Below are 21,130 nucleotides of genomic sequence, written 5' to 3'. Positions count from 1 at the left end.
CCAGGCTGTAAAACGAAAGTGGGTCCACCAAACTTGGCAAGGACAAGGAGATCAAAGTAAAAGAAAAGTCTGCCTTTGAATAGGCAACAATTTCTACTACAGTGTATTATTATCAATTTCCAGATTTCCATGATAATGGACAATTTTCTACATTATTTTGAGCCAGCCACCAGTGACCTAATTCTATTAACCGTTTCTGCACCACCCTATAGCAGAAATACTGCTACAGGGCTACACGGGTGTGCAAAATCATTTATATATACGTGATTTTACAGTTCCAGGTAGGGGGCAAGCGCCCTACCTGCGCCGCCGTTCACGGCCTCGGCTGTCAATCGCCTGGTCCCGGCCGGTGATTATTCGCCGGTACCCAGTGATTGCCGAGTATCTCCGACAGGGGAGAGACCTGTGTATAAACAACACCGATCTCTCCCCTGTCAGCTCCTGCACACTGATATGCAGAGCCATACAAAGCAGTGTGCTTTCAGTGAAGCACACACACAGCCAACATAGTGAAACAGCACACAGTTAACCCTTTGATCTCCCCAGATTTTAACTCCTTCCTGCCCAGTGCCATTAGTACAGTGTCAGTGCTTTTTATTAGCACTGATCACTGTATTGGTGTCACTGGGGATGTCAGTGACTCCAAGTCAGTTCCCCCCAGTATCAGAATGCTCACTACAGTCCCGGTATAAGTTACTGATTGCCGTTATTACTAGTAAAAAAAAAAATTCCACTATATACTGCCATTTGTAGATGATATAACTATACATTTTTGTGTTTTTTTTTATTTTTTTACTGAACATGTTTAATAGCAAAAAGTCAAAAATATAGTTTTTTTTCTCAAAATTGGCGGTCTTTTATTAATTTTTGTTATAGCACAAAAATTAAAAACGCAGAGGCGATTTATGGGGAAAAAAGGACGTAAATTTTATTTGGGTGCAGCGTTGCATGACCACGCAATTGTCAGTTAATTGTCAGTTAAAATAACGCAGTGCTGTATCGCAAAAAATGGCCTGGTCAGGAAGGGGGTAAATCCTCTGAAGGGCAAGTGGTTAAAAAAAATCTCAAATTAATCAACTAAACAAAATAAATACAAACTTAAGTTAACCCCCCCCCCAAAACAAAACAAAACAAAACAAAAAAAATGTATAAATAAAAAAAAAATATACTTGATGCACCACTTGGTCTTTTTTCCGCCATCAATTTTCTATGTTTCTAAGTCAGCTTTCTAAATTTGAAAAAGACCTGTGTTTGTATGATATCACCATCCTTTGTATTGAAATATTTATATAAACCTTTTTGTGTAATTCATTTAGTAATAAAAAATAGATAACTTAGCCAAATGCCCTTTCTTTTATAGCATTATTCAACCTCATACCAGTGGGTCTTCGTGTTGTTGCAATCCAAGGCGTAAAAACGGGGTTATATATTGCAATGAATGGAGAAGGTTACCTGTACACATCAGTAAGTACTGTTTTGTTTGATGGTGTTGCAAGATGGGAAATATATTGGTGTTGCTATTTTTTTGCAGACATGTATTTTGCATTGCCGTTTGGAGGTAACATGATATTTAAACTAAGTAAAATAGTGCATAATAGGAAATACTATTTTTATGAAATGTGACTTAGAATATATAATTTTTCATTTTGAGTATTGTATAAAACAGACCTAAATTCCAATGTTAACATAAAGATTTGCTAACGGTTTTGCTGGGAATTATAAATAAAGAGTAATAGAAATGCTGCTCTGGCCTTCCTTCTGTGCCATTCATGTTACTATGGTCAAATGATTTTTGCCGCGGCACATGAGGGCCACATGCACTCCTTTAGAATTTTGTTGTGCAGATTTTGGATTATAGCGGGTTGATTTTACTAAAGGAAAATAGGTTGTTCACTTTAAGAAGGAATTTTCCCTTAGCTTGTTTAATGCGATAAAAATGTATTTTGCAAAGACTTTCCAATCACGTGCATGGATAAAACAAAAAACAACAACAACAGTATTGTGCTTGCACATGATTGGATGATGGAAGTTGGCAAAAGTTCACCTCATTCACTAAACTGAGGGAAATACCCCTGCAAAGTCAGTGTATTTGCCTTTACTAAACCAACCCCCAGCAGTCTGTAGTTGGAGTGGCAGCATATATTCGTAAAGAGGTAATAGCTATGATATTCTACTAGCCACATTGAACATGTTCTCAGTCTCCTACTGCCTTTTGTAGCATATCAGTCTCTGGCCATCATCTGCTGTTGTATGTCAGCAGTCATTCCAGCATTAAAAATACTGAACATTTTGTGCAGACATTTGATGTTGTTGGGGACAATGGTTGAGCCCCCATACATATTGATATCTACTGAGCTAGACTGATCCATGATCCTTCACTTCAGCACAGATAATGTGACCAAATGCCTAGGCATTTGAACATATAACTGGCACAAAAAAAATACGGAAACAGCATTTTTAGCCCCTCTATTACTGTGAACATATCCACTCCATTTATGCAGTTAAAGGAAACAAATCCTTTGAGGAATAAATAAGCTGGACTTCTTCTGAAAATGCTAGTTGCCTGGCTGTTGTATTTCTTTATTTCTGAGTCACTGACCTCAAAATAATATGCAGATCTGGTGTTTTGATGTACTTGCAGTGTAATTGTTCCACATCTGTGATTAGGAAAATATTTAACCAGAAAGAGACGAACAGCTGGCATTATCAGAGCATGTCAGAAATGGCATGAAACCTATCACATAAAATAGATTTAGGTTTACATTTCAGGAAGTGTCCACCTGTTATGATTGTATTTTAAATTACAGAAATATTTAAACTTCACTATGCAAATATGTTAACTCAATGCAGTCTACATGTGTTGAATTTGTTTCCGATAATCCATTTTTCTTGTTTGTTTTGATTGTCTGGTGACACCTAAGGCATAATTTAAAAAATCCATAACCCAGAGGTTATCATAAACATTTGTATGCAAAATATTTAAGGATTACCTAAATGTAAACATTTTGATAGTATAATCCCACTATCTGAATGTTTGGAGCCTATATGTCAGTGCGCACAGCAGACATTTCTGGCATCTGAGCTTATCTCAGGAGAAAAGTTCCCTATTGCCTGACAAAATATTCAACTAAAAGAATTATGTCTATAGTGGCTTCTAAATATTGTGGTTTCCCATCTTGGTTGTCAGAAGAGTTAAGTGATAAGTATTTTTGTGGTTACCTTTCAAGCTGTAGATATTCCAACAATTACAAAGTACCACCTCTGGGTTTCAGCAAGTAGTAGCTGACATGTCATAAATTGCAAAATATAATTTCATTTCATTTTTTTTGAAGGGCAACTAACCATACTTTAAGCACATTTACAAAAAAAAAGTATGTTTATAATATTTATGAATGAATTTTAAAAAAGCCAGAGGTAATCATAGCTGAAGATACTTAAAACCCATCTATAGTAATTTTTTACTGTTTTGAATAGAAAAAAGCAGTGTTGGTTTTTATTGATGTTTGTGTCCCTGTTGGGGATATTCACCCCTTTACACTGTTTTTGTCCTGGTGACCAGGACTGAAAATAATGCAAAATTCAATATTGTACTTTGTCACCAGAACAGTACAGGAAAATCGCTTTTGTCATCCTACTGAGCTCCAAGACATAAAGTGAAATAAAATCTCTCCAATGGGACACAAACAAAAACCTAACAAGGCTCTTAACCATTGTATGCATGTGTTTGTGTGTGTATATATATATATTTATATATATACACGTATGTGCTATTTTTAAACAATGTCCTACAAGCATAGAAGGTATCTTAAGATCTATTCACAAATTGGCATTTTTATATGCATTGTTGTAAATAATGTTATAGTCTAAGTGTAGATTAAGTGTAGTAGCCTTTTACAGCATTGTAATGCTGTAAAACACACAGATGAGTGTGGTAGTAATGACATAAAAACAGCAACACAAGTACGAATTTGGGTTTATGTTATAATAGAATACAAATAGCAGTAATGCATAGAAATGTATAATAACCAGAAAGCACCACATTTAGATGGCTGAAAAAAATGTATTTGGCCGTGATGAGATCAGAAGATTTGGAAACCCCGAAACCCATCAGACAGTAAGAAAACAGTTACAGTACATATATATATATATATATATATGTAGAAGAACGAGGATTTAAGATGGTTAACAAGGATGTCTTGCCTTTTTTTCCTTTGCCTTGCCAAGCTGTATAGAGTAACACATATTATAGTGTGTACATTAGGTGCTGCATCACATTTCACATCTTTGGATTTATGATGTTGTGTTTGTGGAAAAATAAACTGCTACAATTGATCATGTAATTACTTTAGAGGCCCCAAGTAACCGGTGCTCTCAATATATATGACAAGCTCTCACAAGATAAGTTCAGGGAAACAGACGATTGGTGCCAGCAGAAAAATGAAACTATGCTATATAGTGGCACTTTGAGACTTTTAAACAATGTGATCTGGATGACTTATGGTTGATACCAAAAGAGCCGTATTAATCTGTATATAGACAAGTAAGTGATTTGGGAAAAGGCAAAGGGAAGTTCAGAGTAACATATTTTTCTACAGCCTACCTACAGTTTTTCTGCCATATATATTAAAGTAGTACTTTTGTCTGTAGCAGGTGCCTATTTACTCGCCATGATCATATGCAGGTGCAGGACCCTTTAACTCCTTTTTTTCTGAAAACTCCCTGGGCTCCTAGACAGTCCCAGGAAAGATATGTTCCTTTGCTTATCTTCCTCATTAGCTCAGAGAGTTGACATCTTAGAAGGCAGAGGAGGCTGGGCAACTGATATGTAGTCAGATAGGTGGCCCTCCACTGTCAGAACAGCCTGCAGCTTCCCTGGAAGATCCAGTTACTGTGGAGAGCACCTTCCCAATGCGATCAATACGACCAATAGCCCTTTGTTCTTGGGATTTGGATCACTACAGCTGTTTGTGTCACCAGCGCTATCCTAGACTTCACTGAGGAATGCGTTATGAGGATACATGCAAGTAGCTGAAGTAGTGATTCTGAGTAGTGATAGAGACAATGCTATACAGTCACATGTTACCCTTTTTGGGCCACAGAGATATTGCTGTGAAGAGTCCATGTCTGTGAAGCCTTTATAACCTGTTTTGTATTATTGTGCAGTGTATCCACGCTCTTTGCCATCCTTTTTGCATTAGTTGCTTCTAAATTTGAACTTGTTTAGTATACTGCAATTTTACTTATTAACTATCTCCTCTTTTGGCTGATTACCTATTCTGCCAAACTTCAACAGGTATTAAAAGATAGCTAAGTATATGGACATGCTGAAATGAAAATTAATATCTGGATAGAATACATATGTTGTAATAGACACCAAAGAGTACACATAGTGTGTGAAGGCATAAAAGCTATAGTCTTGTTTACAAAGATTAAAGGGGTACTTGACTCCAAAAGTAAAGTTTGTTCCCTTCAAACCCTAACCCCCTCCACAGTCACAGATGTGTTTTTTTTCTGTTTCTGTTTTTTGTTTTGTTTTTTTTAACTTCTGGCCAGGCCAGAATGATACGTTCCTGGTCCTGCAACCTTTTGGAATACTCATGTAATATATTCCAGGAGGATGCAGGACCAGGGACACAGAGGGTCTAGGGCGTGGGGCCTGGGCTATTTCACCTAAACAATGGATCAAAAGTGGGACAATGGTGGTTTCACTGTGCGGGTGAGTGTATTTTGATGACAACCTGGCAATATAGGTAAGACAGGAAAAACATATCAGCAGTTAAATACCACTGTAAGGTGTCATACTCTTAGAACCCTTTGTTTCCCAAGTACAAGAATTATATGATTGGTGGTATGGTTCAATACAGAAAAAACTCAGTGAGCATTCACTTCAGCCTTGTTGATAAATTAATTGCAGACATATTTCTATTGCTTCCCTGCACAAGCCCTCCCTTCATCCAGGAAAACACTGTATTCTTTAACAACTCGTGCTAATGACTTTTTACATTTATTAAACTACTAATGGATTGCTATAAAAATTTTATTGTTCTAGTAATCTCTGGTAAAGTTATGAATCATCTGTCTGACTTTGAAATTGTAGTAATAGCTTAGTGTATCATCTTTTTTATTTTCACGTTCAAAAGATATAAAAAAAAGACACTAGGTAATTGTTCTGAAATGTCAGAAATGTTCCATATTGCTGTTCGGAAACCATCCAGATTTGTATTTTCAGATAAGGCTCTCATTGCTCGATGTTTCAAAAGCAGCGAATGTAACATTCACCAAATATTTATACAATCACAAAATTCAGTTTACCCAAAACTAAAATATAATCCTAAAATAATTTGCCACCCTAGATGCAAATAGTTGCGCTTTCTCCCCCGAAAGTCCAAAGTCAAGATAACACTCTCTTGGTGTCTGTGATATCCTCAAATCAATAAACTCGTGCTCCTAAATCAATCCACCTTCATGAAAGCATTCTTTTTATCCATGTGTACCTCAAAAAAGAAAACTCTACATAGTGCACTTATATACTCTCACGCCTTCGCTTCCACAGACTGATATGCGCTTTATATAACACACTGGCCTTATTTGGAATGGCGGTTTTCATCCGCTTTGTGATTGGGTTGTTTAGAGGTTAGATTACCCTATTCTAAGATGGCGCTATTATGTTCCTATTACATAAGGAAAAATAAACATCAACCCAGTGCTAATAAAGTGTCAAACCACTCAGTGTCCACTTCTAATTGGCTATATTAAACACCCTTACCCTTTTAAATCTCATTCCATAGTATTCCATAAAAACTGGTGCTCCAAGCCATCCTCTTCTCCCATCAGTATTACCTCCGAAAGAACGTGCAATATCCTTTTAAATATCCAAAGGTGCTCCCCTTCTCCACAGCACTAGTGTAATGTGAATCCACTCCCCACCACCTTCTAAACCATGTACCTTACCGGACTAAACAATCCACAAGCATAGATGGCTCCCCTCATCCAATATTAGTTCCATACTCAATATCCATATGGTGTCATGACATGGGTCAAAAACAAGATTCTTATAGTATAGTATGTCCTAAAAAGATGTCTAATTTATTAAAATTATGCTTACAATCAAAAACGGATTAAAATCACATTATCCTCAACAATAGGGATCATGTATCCTCAGTAAACAACAATCAGTGAATAAAACCTCTCTCGAGATGGCCGCTCCGTAACTTCTGGTCTACATCTACGTCCAACGTCATGTCCTTGACGTGTGTCATCACTTCCAACTTCTTCAAAAAGGGTGTGTACATCGGATTGGCGGCCACTTATATACTCTCACTCCTCCCCTTCCACAGACCAATAGCGCCATCTTAGAATAGGGTAATCTAACCTCTAAACAACCCAATTACAAAGCAGATGAAAACCACCATTCCAAATAAGGCCAGTGTGTTATATATAGCAGATATCAGTCTGTGGAAGGGGAGGAGTGAGAGTATATAAGTGGCCACCAGTCCAACGTACACACAGTTTTTGAAGGAGTCAGAAGTGACGAAACGCATCAAGGACGTGAAGTCGGACGTAGACGTAGAGCAGAAGTTACGGAGCGGCCATCTTGAAAGAGGTTTTATTCACTGATTGTCGTTTACTGAGGATACATGATCCCTATTGTTGAGGATAATGTGATTTTAATCTGTTTTTGGTTGTAAGCATAATTTTAATAAATTAGACTCCTTTTTAAGACATACTATACTATAAGAATCTTGTTTTTGACCCATGTCTTGATGCCATATGGATATTGAGTATGGAAGTAATATCGGATGAGGGAAGCCATCTATGCTTGTGGATTGTTTAGTCTGGTAAGGTGCATGGTTTGGAAGGTGGTGGGGAGTGGATTCACATTACACTAGTGCTGTGGAGAACCGGAGCACCTTTGGATATTTAAAAGGATATTGCACTATTATATGTTCTTTCAGAGGTAATACTAATGGGAGAAAAGGACGGTTTGGAGCACCAGTTTTTATGGAATACTATGGAATGAGATTTAAAGTCATACACAAGTTTTGATAGGGTAAGGGTATTTAACCATTAGCCGCCCCGGCCAATGGCCGTTTGGCGGCTTCAGATGTGCCTCTTCATTCCGGGTGCACGTCATTTGGCGTGCTCCCGCACATGCGCCGTTTGCGGTAATGCAGAGCGGCGCAGCAGCGGGATCTGTCACGGGCCGTGCACCTCGGACACGGCCGATGACAGATCCGAGTACCGGCTCCCGTTGCTGGTACCATGTGACCTGCTGTGACCAATCACAGCAGGTCACATGACAGTTGTATACAATGGATGGCTTCATTCATGATGCCATCCATTGTATACTAGTGCCTAGCTGTGAATGGTCACAGCTAATCACATGCACATGTCATGTGATTAGCTGTGACCAAATCACAGCTAAGCACAAAAAAAAAAAAAAAAAAAAAAAGCTGAATGAATGGATTTCATTCAGGTAAATGCTTGCTTATAGCAAAGTAATTCTTTGCTATAAGCAAATTGTGTAAAAAAAAAAAAAAAAAAAATACTGATCACTTCCCCAAAGTAGTATAGTGTTACTATGGTAACATTGTACTACTTTGGTCATAGTAAAATATGAAAAAAAAAACTTAAAAAAAATAAAAAAAAATGTAATAAAAAATTAAATATAATAAAAAAAAAATTAAAAAAATATATATATATATTTTTTTTTCATACTGTCACCAGTCAGTGTCCCTGTTAACCGCCATGCCAGTTATAATATGATGCTGTACTGCACTGGTGACAGTATGTAAAAAAAAAAAATAGTGAAAATAATTTTTTTAATCTTTTCATTTTCTGAAAAATTATGACATAAAAATACAACTTCAAAAAACTCGCCATGCCTCTTATGAAGTACGTCGGACTGTCTACTCTGCAAAAAGGGGTAATTTGTGGGATATCTGTACTATTCTGACATTCTTGGACCTCAAGAAATTAGATTGGCTGTCAGTACTTCAGGATTGATCAATATTCAGATCTATACCATAGTTTGTGAACTCTATAACTTTCCTACAAACTAAAAAATACATCCTAATTTGGGTTATTTTCACCAAAGACATGTAGCAGAATACATCTCGGCCTAAATTTATGAAGAACAATTATTTATTTGTAAACTTTTATAACAGAAACAAAGAAAAATGTGGGTTTTTTTCTAAATTTTTGGTCTTTTTTTGTTAATTTAGCAAAAAATAAAAACCCCAGCGGTGATTAAATACCACCAAAAGAAAGCTCTAGTTGTGTGAAGAAAATTATAAAATTTTTGTTTGGGTACAATGTTGTATGACCGCGCAATTGTCATTCAAAGTGTGAGAGCACTGAAACATGAAAATTGGCCTGGGCAGGAAGGTGTAAAATTGCACGGTATTGAAACGGTTAATATAGCCACTTAGCAGTAGACACTGAGTGGTTAGGCACTTTATTAGCACTGGGTTGATGTTTATTTTTCCTTATGTAATAGGGAAATGCACTATGTAGAGTTCTTCTTTTTTGAGGTACACATGGATATAAAGAATGCTTTCATAAAGGTGGATTGATTTAGGAGTACAAATTTATTGATTTGAGGATATCATAGACGCCAAGAGAGTGTTACATTTACCAAATATTTTCTGCAGGTGAAACTTCCTAGTGCATGTGTTTTAAATGACAGGATATGATTAAACACCTGTGAATAAACTAAAACAAAAACAACCTGCACCACAAACAAAAAAATGAAAAATGTGAAAGTAAATGCTGCTGTGCCTTGATAAGAATCAAAAAGATTGATAAAAATCAATAAATCAGTGAAACAATAAAACAGCGCAAAACATGAAATGAATCAAAAATAATTATACACAAATCATAATAAATTCTGTGGTTATAAAATAAATGTCCAAAACCACTAAAATTAAAAAAAAATTAGAAAATTTGTGTCCAAATACAAAAATTGATGAAACCAAAAACAAAGAAAGTCCCCTTTAAACATGCAAATAGTGCTCCAAAAAAAATTAGGATAAGTGTAATACACAGAAGAGACTCCACGGATTCACACTTTCCTGTGAATACTGATGTATTCCGTACTCACCAAAGATAAGAATAAATTGCACTTTATGGATACAATATCATCCTCCAATTCCCAGGGAAAATTTCCTCTCCATAGCCTTCTCCACATACAAGAGCTTCCTTACATCCAACTTCAAAAGGGATTTCCCCTCATAACAATGTGTTATATAGGAAGACAAAGGAGAACCAATAGTGTAATATTGCAAAGACTTTTCATTGAATAAAATAGTGCTCAATCTACTCACATTATAACTTAAAATAAATCGCCAATTGACAAAATCCTCCAAAACAGACTTCCTAATGTAAAACGCATTCCAGACAGTAAACCAAACTGGCAGCACTGAATAAGAGACCAGCTCTAAGCATGTACAAGATGACCCTGGAACACACCGACCGGTGTGCGCTCCACTCACCCGGATATGACGTCACACGCTCAACATAGGAAACCGGAAGTACATCTAACTGATGCGTTTCACCCCTGGAGGGTCACATTCATTGTGAATGTAGAGAATCCATGAGGTTTCGTGAAACAATTACTCAGCTAAAATATTGTCAAATCTTCCATTCTTATACACTAGAGCTTTAGATTTAGCTGTTATTCTCCTATTATCCTCATCATTGTAAGCATCCTATTAAAATAAGAATTCATTACATTTGTGATGGTGCCACACAAAATTCTATCTACAAACACCAAATGGTTGAACAGGACAATCTTGGAAATTAAACTATGAGGAATTCTTGGGCTTCTGTTTGATGTTTAACTTTACAGCTAGCAAAAACTGATATTTTTTCCTGATGCTAAGTTTGCCCTCTATTATGTTATTTTGGAATTAGTGGAAATGTCACTGGCTGTTATCTGGATATGAGTTTGTGATATCTGCACTCTCCAGTAATTCTCAGTGGGGAAAAGCTTTGGCACTGAGGGGTCTCTCCTGACATTTAAAATGCGTCACAGTGCTGATTGCTGCGTTTTCTATAAGCCCTCATAATTGACTTGTCTAGGAAGAACAACTTCCAGCCACAGGGAAGGATACAGGGCTGTAGATAACAGTGTTCAAAAGCAGGAGGAGATGATGGTAATCATTATTATTCAGTCAGCTTTCAAATAACCCTCACAATCAAAGTCAAATGAAAAACAAACCTAAAGTCTTGAACATTATAAGAGCAAAATTTAGAGTTGTAACATTTTACTTTGGAAGTACACATACAGTTTATTTACATTGAATTACTCACACTACATTAATATATGTTAGCACTGTGCTAGCTGGTATGTGATTGGTATCAGCTTGTGATTTTGTACCAAACAGAAATTCTGTGTGTATGTGAACTATGGAATTATGCAAATTCTGACTTTAGGATTTGACTTAATCCTGAATGATATTTTTCTGCAAAATGTATATTGGATAAAATCTACAGTAAATCATGAAGAGGGCAGAATCACACTTTTTCAATGCAGTAATATATATGTTATGCATGCGATGCAGTGCCATTCATTTTGAATGTAACCCTATTGCACCTTACCAATATACCTGCATTGTAGGGCATAGAAGCACACGGAACAGCAAGGTAGTATGTTGCTGTGCTTTGTATTACAAAAAAAGGGTCATGTTTATTTTTATACATGCTGGGGTGCCTTAACCCAATGCAGGTTAATATATGTGCTCTGCAGAAATGTAAAGGGGCCCTAAATAGGAGCTTATTAGAGGAAATCTATACTTGAAGAAATATGAAAGCTAGCATTGCTGAAATCTTCCAAAAATGTTAGTTACTGTACTATTAAAGTGGTATTAAACTCAAGAACAAAAATATAACAGATTACAGCTGACCAATCCTGTGATGGCTGCATTAGTTTTTTTGGGTTTTTTTAATAATAAATATGAAAAAACATTTTTTACTTAAATATATTAATAGAAGTTAGTGCTAGGGATTTCTATAACTAGACAGCTAACATCAATGTTTGACATACAAAACCCGAAAGAATGTTCAAGGTGAAAATGTATAACGAATATTTATACAGTGTGAAAAAAAGTTTCTTTCAAATTAAACTTCAGTGTATTGCCTTCTTCACAATAACACGTGCATCAAATGAAATTCAAAAAACTTTAATCACCCGAAAAAGTGAAAAGTCACCAGAATCAATGACTGTTTAAACCACAGGTAGCAAAAATGCATGCAGGGGGAAGGAATCTTTCCAGGCACGGCACATCCAACAAGACCCAGGAGTAACAGTAGTAAAAGCAGCCTCTGCCCAGACACCATCCAGGCCATGCCCCCAAAGCATTTTGCACTGGCCACAGGGTTAGTGCACTTTCTGAAAATGCAGCAAAACCACAGGACATAATAAAAGCCTAAAGTAAAGCGCAGCTAACCTGCACAAAAACCATGGGTACACAGCACTGCACCTATGCAGGGGGAGAAGAGTACCAGATCAGTGTAAAAAGAGGCCTCAATCAGGTTGCAGTTATAATGACTGGCCTTTCCAATTTAAATCTGGACCATCTGTTGTGGTGCTGTAACTATAGGACTGCAGGGACAAGTCATAATGTTAGATATTTGGGGCCCCTGGCCCCAGCTGTCCACCCCTTGCCTTCTGCAGTACTTGATGTGTACTTCTTGTGCCTATGCATGGTCCTTAGCTGATTAAGGCACTGGTATACAAATAAAGGATAAAGGTTCTCTGTCCTATATGTCCACATCCTCAAATACATGTAAAACCGAAAAATTCTTGTAGCAATGGGTTTTTTTCTGAGCATATAGAAAATGGTACCACAAACTAAACTAATAAAATCATAAAGTTAATTATACAACTATTAAAATGCTATGAAGCACCATCCAGTATTTGCAAGATGAAGTTCACAGTTCTTGTGTTTTGAATGCTTCAAACATCTTCATCACGGGAACATCTGAACAGTATTCAAATAAGAAAACCCAGTAGTGTTAAATCAAACGTTTCCATACAGTTTGTTGAAGTGGAAATTCTTAAATCCTGAAGGGGACAGCCGAGGGACATGAAAACAGTAGTCCAAAATGTGTGATAGATCTCCAATATAGTATAATATATATATTCTTCCACTTTTAAACCACTTAACATAGAGAGCAAGATAATCATGCAAGTTCTGGTCTGGAGTTCAAATTCTGCCATCCATAAGGGGATGCAACAGCATGCCCAGATCCTTAACCACAATAGCAATATATGCATTCCAGATACTTTAATAGTCAGCAGATCAAGATACTCCTAACGCCATCCTCCAGGCAGATCTCAACACTTAGTTTGATGGGATCTGCCTGGAGGATGGTGTTTTATAGTATCTTGATCTGCTGATTATTAAACTATCTGGAATGCAGATATTGCTATTGTGGTTAAGGATCTGGGCATGCTGTTGCATCCCCTCTATGGGTGGCAGGATTGAACTCCAGAACAGAACTGATTTGGATTCTTGATTATTAAACTACCTAGAATACATAAATTGCTATTGTGGTCAAGCATCTAGGTGTGCTGTTCCATCCCGTATATGGATGGCAGGATTTGAACTACAGACCAGAACTGATTTGAATTCTTGCATGAATATCTTGCTCTCCTCTATTTTTGAAGCTGTTTGTTTTTGATGTAAAAAATATATATTGGAGATCTATCACACCTTGAAGGACTGCTATCTTCATGTCCCTCAGCTGTCTCCTTCTGGATTTGAGAATTTCCACTCTAACAAACTGTATTGAAACTTTTGTTTTTATACTACTGGGTTTTCTTATAAGGATACTGTTCACATGCTAATATGTGGATATTATAAAAAATGCATAGCTACAATCATTTTTCTATTTTACATGATTAAAGCACTGGGCTGAAACTATGGGGCTCCTTCTCTCAAAACATCAGTCTGGTGCCAGGACATGGTGTAGGTAGTAAGAATGTGGGGGTTATATGATATTTATCTTCTCCATAAATTGGTATTCCCTGCCCTGGGACCTTGAAAAGGGCTCCACTTAGACCCTTAATGTTCTAGCATGGCACAGAAGAAAAAAAGAAAAAAAAAACCAAGATTCCAGCTTTAAAGTTACTTTATTTGAAATATAGGCAAACTCCTATGTTTTCCAACTTGCAAAAAAATAAGTATTCACTGGGGTTATCTCTTTGTCTTCACCAATTCTGTGCAAGGCCAGATGATTAGTTAAATTTAGAGAGAAAAACTTCCAATTATCTAAAGTAATCCTGTAACATCTTAGTAGAAATGAAATCACTAATGTTGCTATATAGCAGGCATCCTAAAATGGAAACATATACAACCACTTCCCCATGTGCTACTGTAACACACTGCCAATCCTATGCATGTGCATACTTTGAAGTCAGTATTTTCTTAAAGCAGTAGTAAATACGTCTTGATATCTCGTACCAACAGGTAAGTTTATAATAAAGCTTACATGTGGGTACAAGGAATATCTCTTAAACATGCACTGTTTAGGAGATATTCAATACTACTGCAGCCAGTGATGTCATTGGCACATGGAACACTGTGCTCTGAAGGCATGACATTTTGTCCTTTCAGAGTGCTGTGTCGTGGCTGTGGTGTATGTGCACATGCAAGGGAGTGATGTCATCGCAGCTCAGCCATTTAAACAGCTGGAGGCCATGAGCCTGGAAGGAGGACTAGGTGAACATGGGATCCCTGTCAGTGGTGAGAGCATGCCACTGAAGAGTTTTGTTTTATGGTAGATCTCTCATAATGAGCTAGTATGCGATGCATACTAGCACATTATGAGAGACTCACCTTAAAATTTTCTCTTTTGGGGGGGACACTTTACTACATCTTTAAGACTAGATGTGCAGACATGGTGATGGGTAGCTTAGACACTGGTCATGTTGTAGAGATCTCCCCAAAAGTGAGAACAGGAAAAAATGTCAGAGTAGAGAAGAGACTTCTATACCATAGTATTTCACGAATGCTTTGATAGATATACGGTAGATAGCAAAAACATCAAAGACAGGACAAATCTATAGAACAAATATCGATATAGGGTTAGACATTTGGGTAGGCTGCTAAATCCCCGAGGAAATGTCGAACCTAAAAATTGCTTGTGGAAAATGTCTGTCTCTGCACATTTCTTGGTTGGGATCATTCACATATGCATATATGGAAACTTCAGGGCCTAGCATCTGACCTTGTTGGTGTGTAAGGTAAAAAAAAAACAGATACGTGTTAGTAAAGGCTGTATGAAAACTGCCTTGTTGATGGAAGAAGTGGCTCTGCACCAAAACTGTCTGACTCTATTCTCATAAAGTGACTGGTGTTATACAAACAAATAAGTGCAGCGCCTTCCAATTACCAAACAAGTAATCATAAATATATACACATAGCAAAGAAATCTTGTACACAATGGTGAGTATATGAAGTCCCATATATCTTGACGTAACTTTAACCACTTGCCCTCCTGAGGATTTACCCCCCTTCCTGACCAGAACATTTTTGATGTTGCGGTGCTGCGTTACTTTAACTGACAATTGTGGGGTCATGAAACACTGTGCCCAAATTAAATTTACATCCTTTTTTCCCACGCATTTAGCTTTCTTTTAGTGGTATTTAATCGCCTGTGTTTTTTTTTATTTTTTGCACTATAAAAAAAAATTATGACCATTTTGAGAAAAAAAACAATATGTTTGACTTTTTGCTATTAAACATGTCCAGTAAAAAAATTTAAAAAAATCGAATTTCATCATAAATTTAGGCCAACATGTGTTCTGCTACATCTTTGCTAAAAATAATACCAGTATGTGTAAATTACATGGTTTACATAAAAGTTTTAGCATTTACAAATGGTGGTATAGATACTGGAATTTTTTAATTGTTTACTAGTAATGGCGGCTATCAGCAACTTATAGCAGGACTGCGGCGGGTATTCTAACGCTGGGGGGAGCTGACTTGGTGTCACTGATATCCCCAGTGACACCAATACAGTAATCAGTGCTAAAAAAAAAGCACTGACACTGTACTAATGGCACTGGGCAGGAAGGGGTTAACATGAAGGGCAATCAAAGGGTTAACTGTGTGCAGGGAGTGTTTTACTAGGGGCCGTGTCAGTGTGCTTTACTGTAAGCGCACTGCTTTGGATGGCTGTGCTGTGCACAGCCATCCAAAGCAGTTTGCTCGAGCTGACAGGGAGAAGAACTGCTAGTAAACAAAACAGTTCTCCTCCCTGTTGGAGATTGTCGGAAATCACCAGGTGCCGGCGAGTATTCACTGGCCGGTACCTGGTGATTGACAGCCACGTCTGCAAAAGGCCTATACTCTGACTCCGATAACAGAGGAAGTGTAATATTACTGTTATGCGGTATGTAACTGGTGCTATATAGCACCAAAAGCACGTGAGTAGCATTTTTATCTATTTTAATAAAGTGTTTAAGCAATAAAGCACTGTTTCTGACGATTCTGTTTTTTATGGATTGCTGGGGAGAGGAGGAGGAGGACAAGATTCAAAGCCCATTGTGGGAAGGAGTACCAACAGTGGAACCTACATCTTTTTTTGTCCCATTTAGAGGACACAAGCGTGGTGTGACCAAAACATTGTATAATGTGAGGTCAAAAAGCTCCAGGTGAGAGCACAAGTTGGGTGTTGGTGGAGGAACACTTTTATGTTGTATGAAGATAGAATATTGAAAGATTAAAGTTATGTCAAGATATATGGGACTTTATATACTCACTATTGTGCACAAGATTTATTTGCTATGTGTATATATTTTGTATTACGTTTTTGGTAATTGGAAGGAGCTGCACTTATTTGTTTGTTTAGTTTTAGACACATTGATGAGTATGTGTAGAGTGCAACCAACTTTATTTGGAGTGATAATTTGTTTTTTTATAATTTTTTTTTTGCGTGTTTGGTTGCTCACAGGATTTTTTATATATTTTAGTGACTGGTGTTAGAATGTGTTTTTTACATTAAGAAGCTTAACTCACTTCTTCTCTAAGTTGTTTATTCAATTCAGATATACACCCTACAAAATAGGTGCCCATCGCTACACATTATCAGGGGGTTCACCTTTTTAGAGGGCTGCACTGGCATACAGAGGACATAGGCTGAGCTGTGAACGTAAAGCAGACACCATATGCTGACTGTTGTATGTTGACAGCTTTATTAAGTTGACAGGTTTCCTTAAAGTGGAGTTCCAGACATTTTTGTGTTTATTAAAAGTCAGTAGCTGCTGACTTTTAATAAACACACACTCACCCGTCCCAGAGTCCAGCGATGTGCTCACCCGCTCTCCATCCCTTCTCTGCCTCTTTTCTCCCCGGCATCACATCTGTGGGAACCAGGCTGTGACAGCTTGCGGTTTTAAAGCACTACGCATGCATGAGTCGCACTGCGCATTCTCATTTGTCTTGAAGGTTCCCAGGAGACTGCGGGAGGAAGGAGAGGCCAAATTTCCAGCTCACTTCACTGTAGCGAACTGAGCCGGAAGTGGGAGCGGGTACCTGTCAAAATTACATACCCACTCTCCTCTCCCCCCCAAAATGTGGTAGTGAAGGGGGGGAGGAGGCAAATAAGCAGAGCTTCCATTTTTGAGTGGAACTCCGCTTTAACTGTGCAGCCTCCAGCCAGACTAAGTCTAATAAGGATTCATAGTAGTAAAAATTGTTTTGTGCTGTATATTCCTTTGAGAATTCCTTGTTCCAGCTCCCTTGTTGTCTGACAATTAGTATTTCAGTGGAAAGTATTGTAGTTACAATGTTTCCTTTGTAGTTAGCATGTTACATTAATAAAAGTATGCATACATAAACTAGACCATGGGAAACTCCCATAATCGCATTGGTCCAGATAATAATGCTATTCTCTTTCAATACTATGCTCTAAAATGCAGATACTGTACATGAGAGTATTACTTTCTGTATATAATCCTAGACTATTCTTTTCTCATAAAAAGAGAAACCTTTATTCTGAAAAGCATTGTCAGATGCTTGAAGAGGTAACCCTCCAAATGGATTATTTTAAACCTAAATATATAAGACCTGTGTGTATTAGCAAATTATACAGAGGATGAAATGAGGCCATAACTGATGAATTGGTTTCAGACAAGGTCTCTTTAAATTCTGAGTTTTACTTTTCTGTATATTTTTAAGCACCCAAATCTTTTTAATCTACATGTTTAAATTATAATCAGAAAAAAGGATGTTCTCTTAGGGATAAAGTCTATATTAAAAATTCCATTAGATTTATTAGAAGTAAAAATTCTAAAGAAATGAAAAATTTCACTCCACTGAGAGATACTTAAAAGTTCCAGCCCATTAGTGGTTTAGGGTGTGACTAATGTGTGTAATTAATACTAGATAGACTAGAGAGAACACATGCGATGAAGGATGCTATAAATTTCCAAGGACATTTGGGAACAATATACAGTTTAATAGTTTAAACAAAACTCAAGGAAAAGAATACAAATGCAGGATTTTTTTGTGCACAGTTCAACAATTTGCCTCTAAAATGATGTCAATTGTAATAATTCATGTGATTGTGTTTAAAGGAAACAGAACCAACAGAAATGTCGGTGCCTCAATCGCTGTTTTCTTGTGGCCTGCCACACAATGAATAACGGAAACATTTGATCAAGTCATCTCTTTGCCTCTCCTGTTAGCAAATGCATTGTGCAAAGTATTCGAGCCCTAACTGGCTTAAAATGCTGTATCACCCATGTCTAAATGGTGTTACATAGGGGATTACAACTAGCTAATAAAAAAGCAGAATGAGGTATTAATATTACTTGCATTTAAAAATCTGTTTAATTAGTGGTTTCGGTACATTACCCTACAATTATTATACAGTAATTACATTTCATTTTACGCAACAATATTTTGACCTGGACTTTTTTCTGGGTTTATGTAAATAGAGTGGACTGTGGGCAGACTTTCCATTAGGAAGGTTATCTTTAGTGACCACCGTATGTTGTAACAATTTGTGGATTCACAGCTAAAGTGAAGGCAAGCCAAGCCTCCCTGTTGGTCCTCCAATGTGATGGATAGCATCTCTGACCAATATGGAGGGTAAGAAAGAGTAGAGTCATACAGGGAAATACAGTTGCATATAACCTCTACTTAGGTATTTTCTCATTACATGCTAAACTTTGGTTTAAAACAAAGAGGAATTTCACTACCTCCATTTACAATTTTATTCTCTATCTTCTTGCCTAGTGCATTTTCAGTGTGGTGCAGATTGCCCAAAGCCTCTTAGGATATGTGATGTAGGAGGCTTCAAGCGGGCTGGTGGGGGGTGCATCATTCTTGCCTAGGTGCACAATTAAGACATCAGGGGACCAGGGGATCAGAAAGGGCATTTAATGTCCCTTCCTCCCACCCCCAAAAAAGCACGTTTTTCTTTAATATCTAATTGTGTGATGGGGAGGAGAAACATAATGGCAAGTTATTGGAGAGGGTGAAGGTCAACTTTACAATGTAAGTAAACTTTAAAATATTGTATTTGCTAAAGAAAGACAAATAAAGTCACTGCTGTTATTTTCAAACATTTCGCAAAAGAAGCTCCATTTAACAAAGCAGGTGAGGATTATATGTTAGAGGAAAATCTCTTTTCCCAGCTGATGAGGCCTGATGTCCTTAAAAAACTGCCACTGTACAGTCATCTATTAATCATGAATCACAGAAGTCAAATGACTATCAGGATGATAGGTAAATTACATCTGAAATAGTTTACAATGTAATTTTTAGATCTCCCGGCTTAACCTGATAAGGTGATTTCCCAAGGTCACAGAGACTTTCTACCATCTACCTTTGGCCTGCATCTGATTTGCAAAACTTCTATACAGGGTTTGTTTGTATGGATGTAAACAAATAAGACAGTCTTCATAAAATTCTGAAAGACTCCTGTTGTTTCACAGTAGAGATAGAGATTGAATCAGTATAGCATAGACATTTGGTGGAACATCATTTGCATATTATTAGCACTGACAGGTTTAGAAATCCATGAAGAAAAAGGAAAGGAGAACAATTTATCAATTCAAGCCAGAAAGCTCTCTGCCACTCAGCTCATGATCCCATTAACAGAGAGCATATCAACGAACACAAACTGGATTGGAGAGATGCAATATCAGATTGCTGTGTTTAAGACTTTCCTTTTTATTGAATTAACCAGAAAAACCTCATGTATTTTCTTGTATTAAAGCTGAACTCCAGGCAAACGGCTAACTACACAATTGAAATGCATATTCAGTATGTGAGCTGTTTTACCTGATAAAGGAATTCTATTACTGTCCATCCAGTCCTGAGATTTACAAATCTCTGCCTGATGTACTGATGTTTAGGTACAACAATATTTACAAAGGTGCATTGGTCCAGCTTTGACTATTGTAAGTATGTATGTGTCATACCTGTGGGATCCCCCTGAAAGCTGGAAATCACTGTAGTAGGCACTGCTACTACAGTGATTGCCGCTAGCTTATGGGTCCTGTGTTGGTTACTGAACACAGGAGGTCACCCACTTTGCATGGAATTTTCAATGAATGCAAAGTGTTCTCTGATTGGACAAGGTGGACATCATGACTTCACTGGCCTGTCTCTCCACCTCCATCTTAATTGAATAAATGCAAAGTGTTCCCGGAATGGTGCCTATGCTAAGCCAGTGACCTCCTGTATTCACGATGCAGCAGGGCAGCTACTCGGCATGGGACCTGGAATCTAGTGGAGATTACTGGAACAGGTATGGTACATACATACTTACATTGGTCTAAGCTGGAACAATGTACCTATGTAAAAATAGCTATTCCTAAACTTCAGCCTTACCACTTGACCTCTGGAAGTTTTACCCTCTTCCTGACCAGACCATTTTTTGCTATTCAGCTCTGTGCTACTTTAAATGGCAATTGCGCAGTATTGCAACACTGCAAGCAAATTACATTTTTAACATTTTTGTAACACAAATATAGCTTTTATTGGTGGTATTTGATCACCACTGGGTCTTTAAATGTTTTTAATATATAAATCAAAACATTTTCTTCTTTTTGTTATAAAATATATCCTATAAAAAGATAAAAAAATATAATTTCTTCATAAATTTAGAC

At 37.2% G+C, this 21,130-nt stretch overlaps 1 protein-coding gene across 4 annotated transcripts in view; it reads left to right on the top strand.

Annotated features, from left to right (window-relative positions):
* FGF14 (fibroblast growth factor 14) overlaps positions 1–21,130 on the top strand; it is a 705,563-nt gene that overhangs the window by 511,793 nt on the left and 172,640 nt on the right. For all 4 annotated transcript variants that reach the window (XM_089679953.1, XM_089679956.1, XM_089679957.1 and 1 more), the window contains exon 3: positions 1,361–1,464. In XM_089679953.1, the coding sequence (XP_089536079.1) occupies positions 1,361–1,464 (104 nt within the window). The remainder of the gene's footprint in view (positions 1–1,360; positions 1,465–21,130) is intronic.

Source organism: Staurois parvus, unplaced genomic scaffold (genome assembly GCF_062004578.1).
Source record: "Staurois parvus isolate SC_StPar_1 unplaced genomic scaffold, SC_StPar_1.0 ptg000233l, whole genome shotgun sequence".
NCBI lineage: Eukaryota > Metazoa > Chordata > Amphibia > Anura > Ranidae > Staurois > Staurois parvus.
This window is presented reverse-complemented; position numbering and strand designations above follow the sequence as displayed.